This window comes from Lindgomyces ingoldianus, assembly GCF_010093535.1.
Source record: "Lindgomyces ingoldianus strain ATCC 200398 unplaced genomic scaffold BDR25scaffold_51, whole genome shotgun sequence".
Classification (NCBI taxonomy): Eukaryota; Fungi; Ascomycota; class Dothideomycetes; order Pleosporales; family Lindgomycetaceae; genus Lindgomyces; species Lindgomyces ingoldianus.
Genome location: NW_022985212.1, coordinates 235238 through 253831, shown reverse-complemented (window position 1 = coordinate 253831; position 18594 = coordinate 235238). Strand labels below are relative to the sequence as shown.

The window sequence follows — 18594 nt, the reverse complement described above, 5'->3', positions numbered from 1 at the left end:
TAATAGTTAAGGGTAAAGCTTGTTTAACTGCTTTAAAGAAGTTTAAAGCGTGTAGTAATAAGAAGAAGCTAAAGACATAGGTGCGCGCTAAAGAAAGTAAGCTAAGTTAAAGGCAATACAGGCAGTGTAATTAGACTAGGCATAACTTGCATATGTGTAAGAAAGTAGTAGAAGTAGACTTTAAATAATATCTTGTGTTGTATTACTTTATATAGGGCTAAATTAGGCTGTTTTGCGCTAGAATAGGGTGGTTTTAGTAGGGGCTTAGCAAAAGTAGCCGGCTAACCTGTGTAGCCGGCCAACCTGTTAGGTACGTTAACTAATATCTTTATATTGTAAGGCCAGGATGGCGCTTACGTGTAAGGCCGAGATGGTGCTTACGTGCGACGGGTATATATACTATTCTGTACGCAATAATTAACGTTGGTTGATTATTCGCACCTTTTTAGTTGTATTAGCGTAGTGGTACAGAGCTCTGTCCTTACATAATAATCAACTAACAACAAGGACAGTCGCGCGTTCAACCCCCACCTTAGTCAGCTTTAAGCCAGTTTTTAGACTAAAACGTGAGGCGGCCTCTTCTGGCGCCACGTTGTTGCTGCTGGGAGGTCTAGTGTGTATGGCTTAGCTGGCGTGGCCACTGAGCGTTGCGTCGTGTTTATCCCGCGCCTCTGGGCCGCAGGTGGTCAGCCTCTGGCCGGTAACCGAGACATGCGCATAGGCGCCTCTGAGCTGCGGGTAGGTCATGTGACGCCTGGGACATGCGTCTGCTAAGAAGGGGGATAATGTAAGGCCAGGATGGCGCTTACGTGTAAGGCCGAGATGGTGCTTACGTGCGACGGGTATATATACTATTCTGTACGCAATAATTAACGTTGGTTGATTATTCGCACCTTTTTGGTTGTATTGGCGTAGTGGTACAGAGCTCCGTCCTTACATATATTAGCTAATTGTTACAAGTTAGATATACAATTGTGTTAAAGAAAATCTACTAACGTACTTCACAGGCAAGTTACCTACACACCTAAGTTGCCTACTTTTACTAAGACCCTACTAAACTACTTTTTTTACACTAATGCATTTCTAATAATACTACTTAGATGCACTAAAAGAACATTAGATATAGCTTATACTTTAAGCTTTTAAATAAGACATAAAACTCTTAAAGAAATGTGCTATAGCTATATATAAGGTCTTTTAAAAAATAGTAAATAACTATAGCACTAGATAACCTTTATAAGCTAATTCTATAGCTAACTTACAAAGGCTAGGTAATAATAAGAAAAAAGTAATTATTAAGACTATACTTAAGCTATATGCGTAAGGATTTTTCTTTTAGATAGTATTTATAGCTAATAACGTACCTAACAGGTTGGCTGGCCACACAGGTTAGCCGGCCACTTTTGCTAAGCCCCTACTAAAACCACCCTATTCTCTCGCAAAACAGCCCACTTTAGCCCTATATAAAGTAATACAACATAAGATATTATTTAGAGTCTACTTCTGCTACTTGCTTACACATATGTAAGTTATGCCTAGTCTAATTACACTACTTACATTACTTTTAACTTAGCTTACCTTCTTTAGCGCGCACTTGTGTCTTTAGCTTCTTTCTATTACTACGCGCTTTAAACTCCTTTAGAGCAGTTAGACAAGCCCTATCCTTAACTATTAAGGTCTCTTCTGCCTAAATCTGCTTTCTTTTATGTAATCTATGTTACATAGCAGCTTTATTTACTGCTTAAAGCTCTATAATCTTATAGCCTACTCTATTATGTTAATGCCCTAGATAACTATTATCTACTTTTTATTACTTTACTATATTACCTTTAGCTGTTCTTATCTCTCTAAAGCTGTAATAACTGCTCTAGTTAATATCTAGCTTATTATAAAGCCTAACTTATTAAAGTTATACCTGTCTTTATCTTAGATACTGTACTTAGCTTTTATGTTAGCTACTAGGCAAAACTAGCCCTAGATAACCTCTAGATCCTTATAAAGCACTCTTTTATAATTATACTTATAATTAAACTTTATTATAAACTTAGAGTAGTGCTTAACCCACATACTAGTCTAGTTTAAGCTAACCTAGCCTAAATTGCGCTCTACAGGTAAGGAATTAGCTATATTAGCTACAGCTGCAAGCCTAGAGGGAAATCTGCGCGTAATAAGCTTAAGTATGTACTTAATAACTACCTTTTTTTTAAGCTTAGTTAGATTCCTTAATTTAGGCTAGCATTCTGCTTGTAAAGGCTGTCTAGCGCGTTAATTGCTTAGTGTTGTGTAAGAGACATTATAGATAGCTGTAGCGCGTTATAAGAAGAGTTTTAAGTCTTATTTAAAAGCCTAAAGAGTAAGCTGTATTTAACATTCTTTAGAAGATTTAATCTAGTGTTGTTCTTAAGGCATTATGTAGATAGGTAGAGTTTGGTGGGGGCTTGGCAAAAGTGGCCGGCCAACCCGTGTGGCCGGCCAACCCGTTAGGTACGTTATAGCTAATTCTTTACACACTAAGTATAATCTAGGCTATATTAGCATAAACTAGCTTAGTATGTTTAGGAAGCATTATCTAGAGTTTAAAGTACTATTTAAGTGTAGTATAACTATAAAAAAGCTTTTTATAAAAGTTCTAAAGTAATTTAAAGTAAGTTTAGCCTTATAAAGAATATTAAAGCTAAGTATAGCATCTAAGATAATAACATGTATAACTTTAGTAAAATAAGCTTTATTATAAGCTAAATATTTATTAACTATACTTACACTTAAAACTTTACTTTAAGCTTTAAATAACACTTTATAAACATACTAGGCTAGTTTATGCTAATATAGCCTAGATTACACTTAGCGCGTAAAGAATTAGCTATATTAGCTATAAATGCTATTTAAAAGAAAAATCTTTATATATATAGCTTAAGTATAGTCTTAATAATTACTTTCTTTTTATTATTACCTAGCCTTTGTAAGGTAGCTATAGAATTAGCTTATAAAAGTTATTTAGCGCTATAGTTATTTATTATCTTTTAAAAGACCTTATACATAGCTGCAGCATATTTTTTAAAAGTTTTATGTCTTATTTAAAAGCTTAGAGTGTAAGCTATATCTAACATTCTTTTAGCATGTCTAAGTAGTGTTGTTAGAAATGCATTAGTGTAGAAAGAGTAGTTTAGTAGAGTCTTAGCAAAAGTAAGCAACTTAGGTGTGTAAGCAACTTGCCTGTAAAGTACGTTATTCTATTTTTAAGTAAGTGTAGTTTTAAAGACTTTGTAAATAGCAATAGCAACTTAAATACTTAAAAAGATAAAAGTATTTAACATTTTTTATTAGTATATTAAATGTTTATTAGTAGATGCATTTTTAAGTAAAGTATAAGATAATAAAATGTTATTAGAGTAGACTATTTGTTTATATAGACTACTTGCTTAGAAAATAAAAATTAGCTAATAAAGAAAATAATTATAAAATAACTTTTTAACTAAATCTTATATAGCATACTTCTATTAAAAGCGCGGATATAAAATATAGTTAACAAACTACTAGAAAGTATAGTAAAAAACTTATTAGTAAAACTAAGTTAATAATATTATTAAGTAAACACTTTGTTACAATTAGCATGCTCCAGCTACAAGCATGAGGCGGTGGAACCTAAATAGATTGAATTGAGGAGCAGAGGTGCTGCTTCGAAGAAGCATATACCCCTGCGAAGGCCTAGGCGAGGCCCTAGGCCTGAAGAGAGAACTCGCCTCTAGGATGTAGCGTTACGCACCGTCACACACTTAAGCTTAAATTGTAATAAAGCTAACGTACCTAACAGGTTAGCCGGCCACACAGGTTGGCCGGCTACTTTTGCCAAGCCCCTACTAAAACTACCCCATTCTCTTGTAAAACAGCCTACTTTAGCCCTGTATAGAGTAATACAACATAAGATATTATTTAGAGTCTACTTTTACTACTTACTTATATGTATGTAAGTTATGCCTAGTCTAATTACACTACCTGCATTACCTTTAACTTAGCTTACCTTCTTTAGCGCGCACTTGCGTCTTTAGCTTCTTTCTATTACTACGCGCTCTAAACTCCTTTAAAGCAGTTAGATAAGCCTTATTTTTAACTATTAAAGTTTTTTCTACCTAAATTTACTTTTTTTTATGTAATTTATGTTATGTAGTAGCCTTATTTACTGCTTAAAGCTTTATAATCTTATAGCCTACCTTGTTGTGTTAATGCTCTAGATAACTATTATCTACTTTTTATTGCCTTACTATATTACTTTTAGCTGTCCTTGTCTCTCTAAAGCTATAATAACTGCTCTAGTTAATATCTAGCCTATTATAAAGCCTAACTTGTTAAAGTTATACCTGTCTTTATTCTAAATACTGTACTTAGCTTTTATGTTAGCTACTAGGCAAAACTAGCCCTAGATAACCTCTAGATTCTTATAAAGCGCTCTTTTATAATTATACTTATAATTAAACTTTATTATAAACTTAGGGCAGTGCTTAACCTACATACTAGTCTAGTTTAAGCTAACCTAGCCTAGATTACGCTCTATAGGCAAGGAATTAGCTATATTAGCTACAGCTGCAAGCCTAGAGGGAAATCTGTGTGTAATAAGCTTAAGTATGTACTTAATAACTACTTTTTTTTTAAGCTTAGTTAGATTTCTTAATTTAGGCTAGCATTCTGCTTGTAAAGGCTGTCTAGCGCGTTAATTGCTTAGTATTGTGTAAGAGACATTATAGATAGCTGCAGCACGTTGCAAGGAGAGTTTTAAGTCTTATTTAAGAGCCTAAAGAGTAAGCTGTATCTAATGTTCTTTAGAAGATTTAATCTAGTGTTATTGTTAAGGCATTATGTAGATAGGTAGAGTTTAGTAGGGGCTTAGCAAAAGTGGCCGGCCAACCCGTGTGGCCGGCCAACCCGTTAGGTACGTTATCTATATAATTACTAGTAAGCTAGATACAGTTATGCACGTTAAAGTTGTAACTAAACAGTTTTAGCTTAGAACTTAGCTAAGTATAGAAGAATATATAAGAACTATAGATTTTATAGTTTGTGTTTTTATAGTTATCTAATCTTATAGTTTTAACTAATTGTTATCTTCTGCTCCTATCTTTTAGACTATTGCATTCCTGCTACTTAATATAGCCTTGTAGACAGAAGCTCTTAGACGGGCTAGCCTACCTTGGGTCCCTGTACAGTAGGTGCCAGGAAGTGATCATCCTCCGCACCGTGCGCAAGCGAATACGATCTGCCCACGCAGTTTTCTATAACGTACTTCATAGGCAAGTTGCTTACACACCTAAGTTACTTACTTTTGCTAAGACTCTACTACACTACTTTTTCTACACTAATGTATTCCTAATAACAGCACTTAAACATGTTAAAGGAATGTTAAATGCAGCTTATGCTTTAAGCTTTTAAATAAAACATAATACTTTTTAAGCAACACGCTGCAGCTATCTACAGAGTCTTTTAAAAAATAATAAGTAACTAACACACTAGATAACTTTTCTAAGCTAATTATATAGCTAACTTATAAAAGCTAAATAATAATAAAAAGCAGGTAATTATTTAGCACATACTTAAGCTAAATGCGTAAGGATTTCCTCTTTAGCTAGTAGCTATAGCTAATATAGCTAATTCTTTACATGCTACGTATAATATAAGCTATATTAGCATAAACTAGCTTAATATGTTTATTAAGTGTTACCTAAAGCTTAAAGTAAAGTTTAAGTGTAAGTATAACTATAAAAAAGCTTTCTATAAAAATTCTGTAGTAATTTAAAGCTAGTTTAACCTTATAAAGAATATTAAAGCTAAGTATAGTATCTAAGATAATAACATGTACAACTTTAATAAAATAAAGTTTATAATAAGCTAGATATCTACTAGAGCAGTTATTATAAGTTTAGAGAGATAAGGATAGCTAAAAGCAGTCTAGCTAGGTAACTAGAAGTAGACAACAGCTATCTAAGGTATTAATGCTAAAAGGTAGGCTATTTTACCTTTTATTATCTTTTAAGGTAGCAACTACCTTTTAAACTAGTATAAAAAGAAAAATTTACTCTAAAATTAGGTTATTATAATTTCTAAGCGCAGCTAGACTACTAATTAGCTTAGTCTAGACTAGTTAAAGCACTTTAATGTGCATATAAAGAAGTATACTGTTAGCAGCTACTGTCTACTAGTTATTAATAGCTATAAAAGCTATAACTTACTTTATTTTTAGTAATACTATAAAGATAATAAAATTATTACTATTTATATACTTTTTTACTTATTACACTTTTTATAGCTACTTAATGTAAGTTGTTTTACTTTTTTAAAAAAAGCATATAAGCGCTAAGCTAAAAACCTTATGCGCAACTAAATTACTTATATTATAAAAATAAAGTTTCTACTATGCTTTTAAGCAGCTTATTATGCTATAATTACTTTTAGTAATATCTAAGAAGGGTTTTAAGGCGCTAGATTAGTTCCTTTTAACCTATAATAAGTTATAATAGGCCTTAATGTAAAGTTACACACTTTATTACTACTACTACTTATATATAACAAGCTCTAGTAGTTGTAAACCTTAAGTAATACTCTAGAACTTAAGTTATAATTAATGCTTATAAAAATAAAAATTTAGAAGCATATAAATAGTTTACTAACTTCTATAGTTAAGGTGTTTAAAAAGGTTTTAAAAAGAGCAGTAATAATTACGCATAAGCTAGTGTTAGTGTAATAGGAAATTACTAAGCTTTAAGTAGCTAATAAAGCTGCTATATAACATAAATTACATAAAAAAAAGCAAATTAAGGCAGAAGAGACCTTAATAATTTAAGAAAGCCTGCGCTTAACAGCTTTAAAGGAGTTTAAAGCACGCAGTGACAGAAAGAAGGCAAAGAAGCAGGTGCAAGCTAAAGTAGGTAAGCTATTCTAAAGGCGCTACAGATAGTGCAATTAGACTAGGCATAACACGCAAACATATAAGTAAGAAGTAGAAGTAGTATCTAAATAATATTCTAGGCTGTACTGTACTATATAGTGCCAGAGCGGGTTGTTATGGGCTATAATAGAGTTTGTTGGGGTGGGGTCTTGGCAAAAGTAAGCGACTCAGGTGTGTGAGCAACTTGCCCATGAAGTACGTTAAGGATTTTAGAGATAGATTGCAATTAAAAATTAAAGCTTTTAATTTATATAATAGAATTAATAATAGAGAATCTTTTAGAGTAGCAATTATTTACTAGTAGGTGGAGCCTCCCTGGGCAGCCCTAACGTCAGCGACGCGCTAGGGCATAGATAATATACACTTCTGCTAATCTTCTAGCTTTAACTTATCCTACTTCTCCTTTAGAATAGACTCTATTTTTTTAATATTACTTATTTAGTGTCTTTTTTTTTAAAATTTAAATCTTTATAATGCGCTAAAGGTTTTTAATAGAATTTAAATTAGAACTTTATGCTAGCTACACTATATAATCTATGTAAAGCTTTTTTTAGAAACTTATAGTTATTTTTAACTTATAGTATAAAGCCTTATTCTTTTACTATAATGTAATACTATGTTTTTTAAAAACTTTAGTATAAAATAGCTATGTGTAAGTAGCTAAGACCTTACTATAATATTTTCTTAAGTCTATTTACTTGCCTTAAGGCAGTATAACTAGCTCTAACTTAAAATCCTAGGATATAGCTGCCTATACTCTAATAGAGCTTTTCCTACTCTTAAAAGTAGGCTTTAAGTATTAAAATTTATATGCATATAATACCTTTTTCTTCTACTTATAGTATTAAGTAGTAAAGATAAGTCCTACTTTAAAAGTTAATTTATTAAAGAAGTAAACATATTTAAAGTTATTATTATTTTAAGTTTTTATATAAGCACCTTAGCAATAATAATTAAGCTTATAGAAAGGCTTAAAGTAGAGCTTAGCGCATAGTTTAAATTTATAGTACTTGTTTTTTTATAAGTATTACTTTACTATATTAACACAGATTACAGTTATTATTTTTCTAGAAGTAGCAAGTACTTTATACTTTTTAAAGAAAAACTGCTTTAGGTGTTGTACTAATTATTACTCTACGCACTTATTAAGCTTTAGGGGTTTTTTTATGTAATAGGCTTTTTTTTAGGGCTTATTCTTACATTTTTATAACTACTTAAGTATTAACTTAATTAATAAGATTAGAATAGAAAAAGTCTTCTATATTTTTAAGAGGCTAAAACTAATATAAGAGAGCGCCTAGATGCTAGTAAGAGTAGGCTTATTGTATTCACAGCAAGCAGTTTTAGGTTAGGAAGGCATAGTAGTAGTGTGGAGAAGGAGGAGAACAAGTGGTGCAGAAAATTTTGAGGTGTGTGGGTTGACCTGATATAGTAAGTTAAGCGAGAGGATGATGACTTCTTAGCACCTATTGTACCCACGTACGTAACCAAAATCAGTCTACTGCTGTGCTCTACTATTAGGCCTACTAACGGGTTGAACACACTGCCGTCCTGTATGATCCCTCTCGGGTTGGCGATCGTAAAGCACTAGAAGGGCCGCCTGAAAAATTGGAAACTTGCTTTGGCTTGCATAGGAGCCAACGGCCAACTGCTTCCATGCCCAGGCAGTCTGACCGTCACGTTATCTGCCTCATTACACCATGTGGCAAATATGTAGCAATTACTAAACACCAACGGTTCATCATCGCGCACAGATTTAATTTCGGTGTAAATTGTAAGAGAATCGATTTATTATCCGTCGAGGTTATTGTCGCCGTTCGTGTGGATGCGATCTTGGAGTTTGGTAGAGAGCAGCATCCCAACACTCAGAGCCAACGTTGGCCGGGTCCTTGCCAAGCACGAGAGTTGGCCTCGAACCACCATGAGACTAGTTGACTTTATTCCATGCGATTAAGCAAACTTAAGAGTGGGTCCGATGATATGGGTGCTGTGGTAACTGGAGAACTCGATGCGGTCAGCATTACTTTCAGAACAGGGCGTAAGGGTGATAAAACTTTGACATGGTGCGGAGCTGCCGGGGTTGCAGATAATCAGCCCATTTGCCGTTTCTTTGGGTACTGATATCACTTCGTTGGGTCGCATTCGCCGAATGCCTTAGGAAAAGGACAGGCCTACTTTTTAGGAGCTAAGACCGCCTGATCTATGCGAATTGCACATGCAGAGCTAAGGCGAAGTAGTATTCGCTACAGAAAGACTCTCGCGATCAAGCCAATCGTTCCACCGTTCGTACCTCACCTCGCCTCACGCTAAAGCTACAAATTACCTCCTGCCTAACAAGCCTCGATCAAGCCTTGGGATCGCCGTCCAATGCGCATGCAAAGTGCTCTCTGTAACATTAAGGAGCGGGGGGCGACTTCTTCGGCAGCAGGGTTTTGAACGAGCCGGACGAGACGAGGAATACCCGGCGTAGCAGTCTTCAAAACCCAAAAGATGAGATGAGAAATTAGGATTAGTAGCTCCTTGTTGCCTTGTGGTCACAATCACTGTTGCCACACCCTTCTTACGCCTGTTCTCAACAACTATCCCCAATAGAGAACAACGAGCAAGGTTAGGTGTATATGTGACCTGACCCCGAGACATCGATTCGATTTAGCTCAATCGACTTCGTCTACCCTTGTGCGAGCCCGAAACCCGACAACCCAGTTTGTGTTCGCCGTAGCAACAGCATGAGCGCAAGCGCGGGAGTAACGAGACTTACCTCAGATGAGTTGAAGCAGAGAGTCATATCAAACACAGGAGAAGATGGACACCTCAAGAATAAAGCATTTGACTTGGATGCGCGAACAGTTGCGATTCTCGGAAAAAGGCACCAGATTAGTGTAAGAGCGATTGAGAACCTCAATTTTCTGCGGCATTGCATTCACAATTGGCTAGAAAAATTTCGGCTTCACGTCTATGTTGAGTTTCTCCACGACGGTGCTTGTCTCATGGGAAGCTTTCGCGGTGTGAGTATGATATCAGCGGCGTAAAATTACGTTTTCTGACAAATTATGCAGCACCTTTCAAGGCGGTTTGGTCAATGGCGGCCCTTCTACCCTGGTATATGGTTTGATTTTCTCTTTCTTCGGCTCTCTGGCAACTGCGGCCTCACTTGCTGAGATGGCATCAATGTTAGCGTCTTCAATTCGTCTACTCTTTCTCAAAATGCCAATACAAACTAAAATGCTTGTAGTTCCCCGACTTCAGGGGGGCAATATCACTGGGTTGCATTGTTGGCTCCTCACAAATACGCGATTTCCTTTAGCTGGTTTGCCGGTTTGTTCATTCTTCGCATTTTCTTTTGCAGTATCCTGACAACCTTTAGGCTGGATTACAGCATTTATGCGAATTGCAGTGACTGCTAGTGTGGCCTTCCTAGCAGCAACGATGATCCAGGGGCTAATTATATTGAACTACCCCGATACGTACACGCCTGAGCAATGGCATGGTACGCTGATGTACTGGGCCGTCACTCTTGTTATCGTGTTCATCAACATATTTGGCATTCGATTTCTCCCTCACATTGAGACCCTAGCCCTGATACTGCACGTAAGTTTCTTCTTCTGTATCCTGGTACCTCTGGTGCATTTGGCCCCGCGAAGCTCCAGTGAGTTCGTATTCAAATCATTCGCGAACAATGGCGGTTGGAAAAGCGATGGTGTTTCTTGGTGCATTGGTCTCTTGACATCGACCTACGCCTTCTCTGGCGTTGACGGAGCCTCTCACATGGGTAAGTAAGCCTTCGTAGCAAAACATTCTTATTATTCAACGAACTGAAATCTAACACAACGATTTAGCCGAAGAAGTGGATAACGCAGCAATTGTGGTCCCCCAAACTATGATCTGGAGTATCATTGTTAGCGGAGTTCTCTGCTTCGGGATGAGCATTGCCATCCTCTTCAGCATCGGAGATGTCACCGCCGCCTTGGAGACGCCAACAGGATTCCCAATTATCGAGATTTTCTTCAATGCCACCAAATCTTACGCGGCCACCAATGCCATGGTATCTGCTTTGATTATATCCATTTTCTTCTCTGCCCTAGGTCTGTTAGCCTCAGGCTCTAGGCTTATTTGGGCATTCGCTCGTGACGATGGGATGCCATTCCCTCATTACTTCTCTCATGTAAGTTCTATAGAATAGACTTTTGGGCTTGGACCTAATAGATATCTAAGGTTGACGCTCGATTTGGCATCCCGGTTCGCGCCATCCTGTGGAGCGCAGTTTTAATTGCACTCCTTGGTCTGATCAACTTGGGATCGACGACGGCGTTTAATGCAATGGTTTCTCTTGCCTTGCTCGGACAATACTCGACCTATGTGCTTCCGACTATCTTCATTCTCGCCCGCCGTATCCACCCAGGAAAGAACATCCCTTTCGGTCCATGGGAGTTGGGCAAGTGGGGCATCCCGATTAACATTTTCACCATCGCCTTTTCGTTCTTGACGATTGCATTCAACGTCCTCCCACCTTATTTCCCCGTGACTGCCGTAAATATGAATTACGCAGGAGTCGTGTTTGGGGTAGCACTGATCATCTGCGGTCTCCTTTGGCTTCTGAGAGGAAAAAGGCACTACGCAGGACCTATTAGGGAGGTGATGGAGAACGGAAATGTACGATCGGCGCTTCTGAACTGCGAAATCGAGCCGGCACATAACCGTGAGGTTCATGACACTGATAAGGTAGCTTAAGCTAGTCTAGGGTTGCAGAAAAGTGTGGGATTACAAATAGATTCATCGTCATGTAGCTTACGCCTGTGTTCATGGCGGCTGCGAGCATTTACATTGGCTTTGTTTATTCTTCGGTGACAAATTCGATCTTCTAGCCTAGGTAGCTTATTGTCGCGCATGCATTTTATCCGCCTATATATATTCTTCTTCTGTGCTTGGTAGGCGGTTAACCTTTTGCCACCTGCGACACTTAGGTGGGACATGTGCTCCACCACCTGGATCTCCATACGATGCTTCGAGGGTAAAAGCTAGATATGATTCATCTGCTCCTCATGGTACTTCATTTGCTGAGTAAAGCCTCTTATTCTGCCGCTTCAGATACTCCCCGGCAGCCACATCTTCGTAGCTGGCTTGATTCTCAGTCTGTACGAAGTGCAGTAGAAGACCAAAGGTCATAGTTGGGGGAGCGTGATAGAACATGGTTGCTAATCTTCGCTCAGGAACACGGGCCTTTCCAGATACAGATGCTGCATTTGATAAAGAAATGACAGGTGGTAAGTCCTCCAGACGCACAGCTGCTCGCAAGTGCCCGCTTGTCCAACGTTCCATCGTGTCCGAAGCCAGCAGCACGGCATCTCCTTCTTTCTCGATAAACAAAGGTGTGAACTCACTTTCTCGAGATTCGCGGACCTCCAGCTCCAGGCCGCTCGGACCAATTCTATCCTGTAGCAAGGCGCTCACCATCCCTAAATCAGAGGGCGGCCAGATTCTTCGCGTCGTGATCTCGTTGGTCTCGGAGGGTCGACTTTCACTTGCTCGCGTATCCACAGTACCTTCCGAGGACAATTTTCTCCATCTCCAGATAAAATTTCAAATCCAACTCTACCCCTTCACCCCCCTAGGTATAGCCACTGATGGATCCTGTAGGGATATTTACCCTTCTTCAATAACATCGACCATCACGCGACAAGTCTCTCCGATTTCCCTATAACCCTTTCTCGTCACTGTGTTGGAATCTTGAAGAAAGTTTTTGCCCAGCTGAGATGTTGGAACCTGAGTGCCTTGTAGCGGGGCAAAATCAAATTGCTCACTTGCTGATAAGGTGTTGGACTGAATGGCAATGTTGATTCTCTGGCCGTAGTCGCACTGGAGTTTACGTTTAGGGCAGTGTGAATATCATATCTTAAACAGCTGTCTTTTCATATGCCTATAGAGAATAACCCCTTACTGAGACTTCATCTCCCGATGGCGGACGTTAAGTTTTCCGGGAAGCGGAAGATCGAAAAATCGAAAAATCGAAAAACCGACGATGCCGCAACCATTTTAGTCCGATCGGAATTTTGTGAAGCACAATAATGAAGAAAAAAGCGCAGTATAAAGATGTAATCTCAAAATAAAATTCATGCGTACATATTCAAATAGTTCCTTGATAGTGGCTGGGCGACGCCGTGATTGCGCACCCGTGCGAACCCGTATATCCTTAGGTGCGACATTAGCGCTGCGGGAAATAACGGCGAGGATGAGGGTTAGAAACAAACTTGTTCGCGAAAAATATTGGAGAGGCATCCGGTGTCGGAGGCCGTCGGAATATCTGGGGGACCTTGAAGCGATGTTAACAGGGATTTGGATCGGGTGACGAAACTAGAAGAGAGTTAGGGAGGTACATGTGTCAATCACCATGTCACGAGAGGCACAGCAGATAAAGATAGATGCGCCAGGTAGTGCAGGACAACCTTTGGCAGTTTGTCACCTGCCTACCCCGCTTTCACACAGTCAATCCTGTCGCACGTGAAACTAGTTCACGTGACCTAGCGTAGGGTGAATGTGGGTCCTTCACCTCTCACCCCTCTCCTGTTTAGGACTAGCGCTCTTTTAGCTACTATATATTTACCTCTGAGCTCTCTCGAGCTCCAGAGACCCGACACCTCACCTCAATAGACCTAGATCGTCTCTCATTACCTAATTGACTGCTCCATGCTCTCCGCCATCCTCCAGCTCTAACCCTGCGATAAATCCGCCTGCACGCATGAACGAACGTGCAGTAAATACCTTTTAGTAGAAGAGAGACCTAGCTCTTTCTTTATGGGGCGGAATCTTAGTCCTTAGTACGTCGACTCTCTTCCAACCCCCTCACTTTCTTTTGTTTATGCTACTTCCTTCACGTTGACTGCGCCTTAGTGTTGCCCACACTCGCGTGTAACAATGAGCTCTACAGACAAAATTGGCATTGCCTTGGTTTCTGACGAGGTGATCCCCGTGTGTGCCGAGCTCCTGTCGAAAAACTTTGGCCATGATGCACCTTTTGTGGATATTTACTTCCCGGACCACGATACACCTTCGGGACAGGCGTCGCTTTCGAAGCGTTTAACGTCTTGGAAGCCATCCTCTCCACAATCCACATTCTTGAAAGCAGTCACCAAGCCTGGCCAGAGCAGTCACCAAGCCTGGCCAGGGCAGTCAGGAACTCATCGCGGGCTTCGCTCTCTGGACCTTGACGAAAGAGCCTCCACCTGCAGAGCTTGAGAAGGCGGAGAATGTCGAGGACCTCTAGCCAGACAAAGACGATTCGCGAATTCATGACTCGCGTCTGGAGCAAAATTCGTGATCGCACGGACTCACACTATCAGGGAGTCCTCTGGGAAAGGAGTCTACGGTAAGTGAGTACCGTTGGTAAAATCCGAACAGGATTTCTCACATCCCGATGCAATGCTAGAGTTGCTAGCAGCGCATCCAGATTACCAGCGTTTGGGTGCCGGCACAGCTCTTGTCGCGTGGGGGAACTGAAGCCGCTGATGGAAAAGGACTCAAGGTGAGACTGTCAATTATTTCCCCGTCTTTTGATTATATATCTTCGACATATTCATGGCAAAGCATCAAGAGAAACCCCAATAGGTACAGTGTGGCATCTAATCGAGAACTAATAAGCTTATTTTGTAGTCAGTTGTTGGAGTCACTCTATCAGGACGACGATGCTATGAGAAGGGTGGCTTCCATAGAGATCGAGGAAATGGATTTCGATGTTGGCGAAGAATTTAGTGGAAGAGGGAAACCCACCCTTCGCTTCCTGACGAGAGAACCTAAAACTTAAGCACGGCTACTCTCAGGGTCCGGAACGGAAGGGTTGTTTATAGATCCACGCAGCAAAACCCATGCGCTACCTGCCCGCTACATCTTCTGCTCACCCAATGGTGATTATCAGAAACACTCCAGCAAGTTCGATTCTTTGATCCCCCTGCTTCAATGCTTCTGGAATATGAGGAATATTGAAAGCTTCTGATCCTCAATTCTCATCGAAATTTCCACGCCCGTTGCTCTGAAGAAACTCTTGCATCCAGTGGAATTTTCTAACATGTTTCCTTTCACGATGCATCTCTCATTATATTGCTAGATGATAAAAAGTTGCTGCAAGAAAGACACCTCTTTTTTTTTTAAACCTAATAGATGACATGAGGATTTAGGCAATTCCATAGTATCGCGCGCTCGTCAGCGTGTGACATTAATACTGTCACTAAGAAATCTCCTTCGATAGACCAACAGAGCTCTCTACAATGTTCAGACGGGAAAGTACGATTGATTGGTAGTGAGGGGAGGGTTGAAGTAGGAGGTTGTCAGCTTCAAAATAGTTCGACTATTCGCCTAAGCGCATTCGCCTTTCATAGGCATTCAGCCTTATACCCTAAGCGTAAAAATAAATAAAAACATTCTATACAAACAATTTAGTCCCACAGCGCTAAGATCTATACTGTAAAGAACTTGTTCCCACATAAAGAACAATAGTAGTTGCTAAGAGTGTCTAGACAGGCGGGTAACACTAGAAACAAGAAGACATAGGTAAGCAGAACCTTGTGTACTTCTTAAGCAGAAAGCTTATAGAGGGCAAACCTTAGTATAATATACATAACAAAGAAATGCTAGCTAGTGTTAAGGCATTTAGATAGCTTTAGATACAGCTATTAACATTAAAATACTTTATAACTATTTGCTTAAACTACTAAAATCTAATAAAGTTTACTATAGCTAAGTAACTAAACCTATAACTAGTTAGATAAGTAGAAGAGTTAGCCTAGTTTAATTTTAAAATCTATTACTAGAAAGAAATTCTTAATAGAGCTGCTAACGTATTAAGTGTAAGGATTCGCATGAATCGTCCCATCTTAGGTTGCTTAGAACCCATATCTAAAGGTTCCTTGTATTAGCCCCAACCCTGACCTGGCCCCTGCTGTACCTCTATTCCCCTAAGTATTTAGTCGCACCTCTCCCCTGTAGCTAGCTTAGTAGTTTTCTAATATCCTTTGTACAAGGCCTATAGGTGTGAATAGAATTCCCAGGTTTCTAAGTCCCCACGCACTCCTATATGCCTCTAAGTGGATTCACACCGCATTTAGGCCTGTTGTCTTGCCTGTGCTGTTACATTAAGCAAGAGACTAGACTTCATAGATAGAAAAAAGCACGTTATAGACCTAATGCTTTAGACAATAAGCAATAGTACGCTAGAATACACACATCTTTAAAAAAGAATCTTAGATAAAGATTAATAACATCTACTATATGCAAGTTGCTTACACACCTAAGTTACTTACTTTTACTAAGACTATACTAAACTACTTTTTTTACACTAATAAATTTCTAACTACACTACTTAAACATGTTAAAGAAATATTAGATATAGCTTATACTTTTAGCTTTTAAATAATACATAACACTTTTTAAGTAACATGCTGCAGCTATGTATAAGATTCTGTTGCCTATACTAAGAGCCTTAGCTAAGGCTTAGAGCCTAGGACGCGGCTTAGGATCTAGAGATAGTATGTTCTAAAGCTTAGTAAATATAAAGAGAGCCTTTAACTCTCTTAGATAGCAGAGTTACTTTATCTAATATTCTAAACAGCTATGCTAAGCTATTTTATTCTCTACAGATTCTTTAAAAGATAATAAATAACTAAAATACTAAATAACTTTTATAATCTAATTCTATCGCTAACTTGTAAAAGCTAGATAATAATAGAAAGTAAGTAATTATTAAGTATATACTTAAGCTAAATCTGTAAGGATTTTCCTCTTAGCTAGTAGCTATAGCTAATATAACTAATTCTTTACACGCTAAGTATAATCTAGGCTCTATTAGCATACACTAGCTAAGTATATTTATTAAGTGTTATCTAAGGCTTAAAGGAAACTTTAAGTGTAAATATAACTATAAAAAAGCTTTTTATAAAAATTCTAAAGTAATTTAAAGCTAGTTTAACCTTATAAAGAATATTAAAGCTAAGTATAGCATCTAGAATAATAACACATATAACTTTAATAAAATAATCTTTATAATAGGCTAAATATGTAGCAAGGTAGGCATAGTTAACTACATGGCCTTCTCTCGCTTATAGAGGTTTCGGCTAGACTAGAGACAACCGCTAGTGCTAGTGCTAGCCCTAGCATTATCTACATATACTTACTATGTAAGAATACTTAGCTGAAGTATTCTGTGCGTACCTTTTAGTATAGTAGAGAACGGTGTATAGTATTAGCTTAGTAGACAGGGCATCTACCTTATTACAGAATACTTAAGCTTTTTAAAGGTTAAGAGTTTAAGTTCTAGTAATTGCTCTAGCTTAAATTATAGCAAAGGCTATAATAAAAGTAGAGTAGATATATATTCTTAGCTTTATGTCTTAGAGACTAAGACTATTAAGAGAGGGGATAGTGTAATAAGATAGGCACAGTTAACCACGTGGCCTTCTCTTGCTTATAGAGGTTTAGGCTAGGCTAGAGACAACTGCTAGTGCTAGTGCTAGCCCTAGAATTATCTATATATATATTATACTATGCAAGAATACTTAGCTTAAGTATTCTTGTATGCACCTTTTAGTATGGTTGTTAGATTTAAGCACTGTTTCTGAGCTTCCTAAGATGAATGATGGGTTTGGATATGATGTATGGGATGATGATTCATTGTATTGATTTATTGATCTTTTTCTGCTCTACTTGTGTTGCTCGGCTTTTTGTTTTGCCGATCCGAGTCCCTCGCGCACTTGCCCTATGCGCGACCAGCTTGCAAAATGCTGCAAAATGCTGCAACATGCTGCAAAATGCTGCAATTTGATGCAATTTGCTGCAACATGCTGCAAAATGCTGCAAAATGCTGCAATTTGCTGCAAAATGCTGCAACATGCTGCAACATGCAGCAATTTGCAGCAACATACTGTTCGAGCTTATTGCTCGTACTATGTAGCAGCTTTCGTCAAGCGTTCCTCCTGTCTTGACAGTAGGTGCGCATATCTGACAATGGTAGAGAAAGTTGTATAGTATTAACTTAGCAGGCAGGGCACCTACCTTATTACTAAATATCTACTAACTATACTTAATCTTAAAACTTTACTTTAGGCTTTAAAAAACACTTACTAAACATACTAGGCTAGTTTATGCTAATATAGCCTAGATTATACTTAGCGCGCTAAGAATTAGCTATATAAGCTATAGCTACTAGCTAAAAGGAAAATTCTTACACATCGAGCTTAAGTATATGCTTAATAATTACTTACTCTTTATTATTATTTAGCCTTTACAAGCTAGCTATAAAATTACCTTGTAAGGGTTATCTAGTGTGATGACAAGCACTGTCTCTACTACCGCATGGAGCTGGGGAAGCAAGGTAGAGTAGGTCGGCTCTATTTCAGCTAAACTAGGATGGGGAGTGAAGGAGGCGAAGGGTTTTCGCGAGAGAGAAGCTTGCGCAGCGCCAAGGCGCTAGCGCGCTCGCTTAACCCTTAGCGAGATCATGTGACTAGCAGCGGAGCTTGACAAGCAGCACTGTTACATCTAGTGTATTAGTTATTTATTATTTTTTAACAGACTTTATAATGTACTCTACAGACAAGTTGCTTACACATCTAAGTTGCTTACTTTTGCTAAAACTTTACTAAACTACTTTTCTTATACTAATGCATTTCTTATAAGAC

General features: G+C 38.3%; 4 protein-coding genes across 4 annotated transcripts; 3 read left to right on the top strand and 1 right to left on the bottom strand.

Annotated features, from left to right (window-relative positions):
• Nucleotides 1-9464: 9464 nt before the first annotated feature.
• On the top strand, nucleotides 9465-11827 carry BDR25DRAFT_297253 (putative amino acid permease). Its single transcript, XM_033688990.1, has 7 exons — nucleotides 9465-9813; nucleotides 9869-9939; nucleotides 9991-10104; nucleotides 10167-10249; nucleotides 10299-10703; nucleotides 10771-11096; nucleotides 11147-11827. The coding sequence occupies exons 1-7, from the start codon at nucleotides 9661-9663 to the stop codon at nucleotides 11660-11662; spliced, it is 1668 nt and encodes a 555-aa protein (XP_033540815.1). The 5' UTR covers nucleotides 9465-9660; the 3' UTR covers nucleotides 11663-11827.
• Nucleotides 11828-11971: 144 nt separating this feature from the next.
• On the bottom strand, nucleotides 11972-12385 carry BDR25DRAFT_319568 (uncharacterized protein; the record flags this gene model as incomplete). The annotated part of the gene is made up of 1 exon (XM_033691837.1): nucleotides 11972-12385. The coding sequence occupies one exon, from the start codon at nucleotides 12383-12385 to the stop codon at nucleotides 11972-11974; it is 414 nt and encodes a 137-aa protein (XP_033540814.1).
• A 1458-nt stretch (nucleotides 12386-13843) lies between these two features.
• Nucleotides 13844-14164, top strand: BDR25DRAFT_319567 (uncharacterized protein; the record flags this gene model as incomplete). The annotated part of the gene is made up of 1 exon (XM_033691836.1): nucleotides 13844-14164. One exon carries the CDS (start codon nucleotides 13844-13846, stop codon nucleotides 14162-14164), a length of 321 nt encoding a protein of 106 aa, XP_033540813.1.
• Nucleotides 14165-14181: 17 nt separating this feature from the next.
• BDR25DRAFT_307443 (uncharacterized protein) lies at nucleotides 14182-15000 on the top strand. Its single transcript, XM_033690841.1, has 3 exons — nucleotides 14182-14294; nucleotides 14355-14450; nucleotides 14579-15000. Exons 1-3 carry the CDS (start codon nucleotides 14218-14220, stop codon nucleotides 14727-14729), a joined length of 324 nt encoding a protein of 107 aa, XP_033540812.1. The 5' UTR covers nucleotides 14182-14217; the 3' UTR covers nucleotides 14730-15000.
• Nucleotides 15001-18594: the final 3594 nt, after the last annotated feature.

Bases quoted from the DNA above. Each gene is read 5' to 3' on its own strand.
- BDR25DRAFT_307443 (XM_033690841.1), top strand. From the start codon at position 14,218: ATGACTCGCGTCTGGAGCAAAATTCGTGATCGCACGGACTCACACTAT. The intron at 14,295-14,354 runs GTAAGTGAGTAC...ATGCAATGCTAG, and splicing joins CTCTGGGAAAGGAGTCTACG to AGTTGCTAGCAGCGCATCCA. The intron at 14,451-14,578 runs GTGAGACTGTCA...CTTATTTTGTAG, and splicing joins CTGATGGAAAAGGACTCAAG to TCAGTTGTTGGAGTCACTCT.
- BDR25DRAFT_297253 (XM_033688990.1), top strand. From the start codon at position 9,661: ATGAGCGCAAGCGCGGGAGTAACGAGACTTACCTCAGATGAGTTGAAG. The intron at 9,940-9,990 runs GTGAGTATGATA...CAAATTATGCAG, and splicing joins TCATGGGAAGCTTTCGCGGT to CACCTTTCAAGGCGGTTTGG. The intron at 11,097-11,146 runs GTAAGTTCTATA...TAGATATCTAAG, and splicing joins TCCCTCATTACTTCTCTCAT to GTTGACGCTCGATTTGGCAT.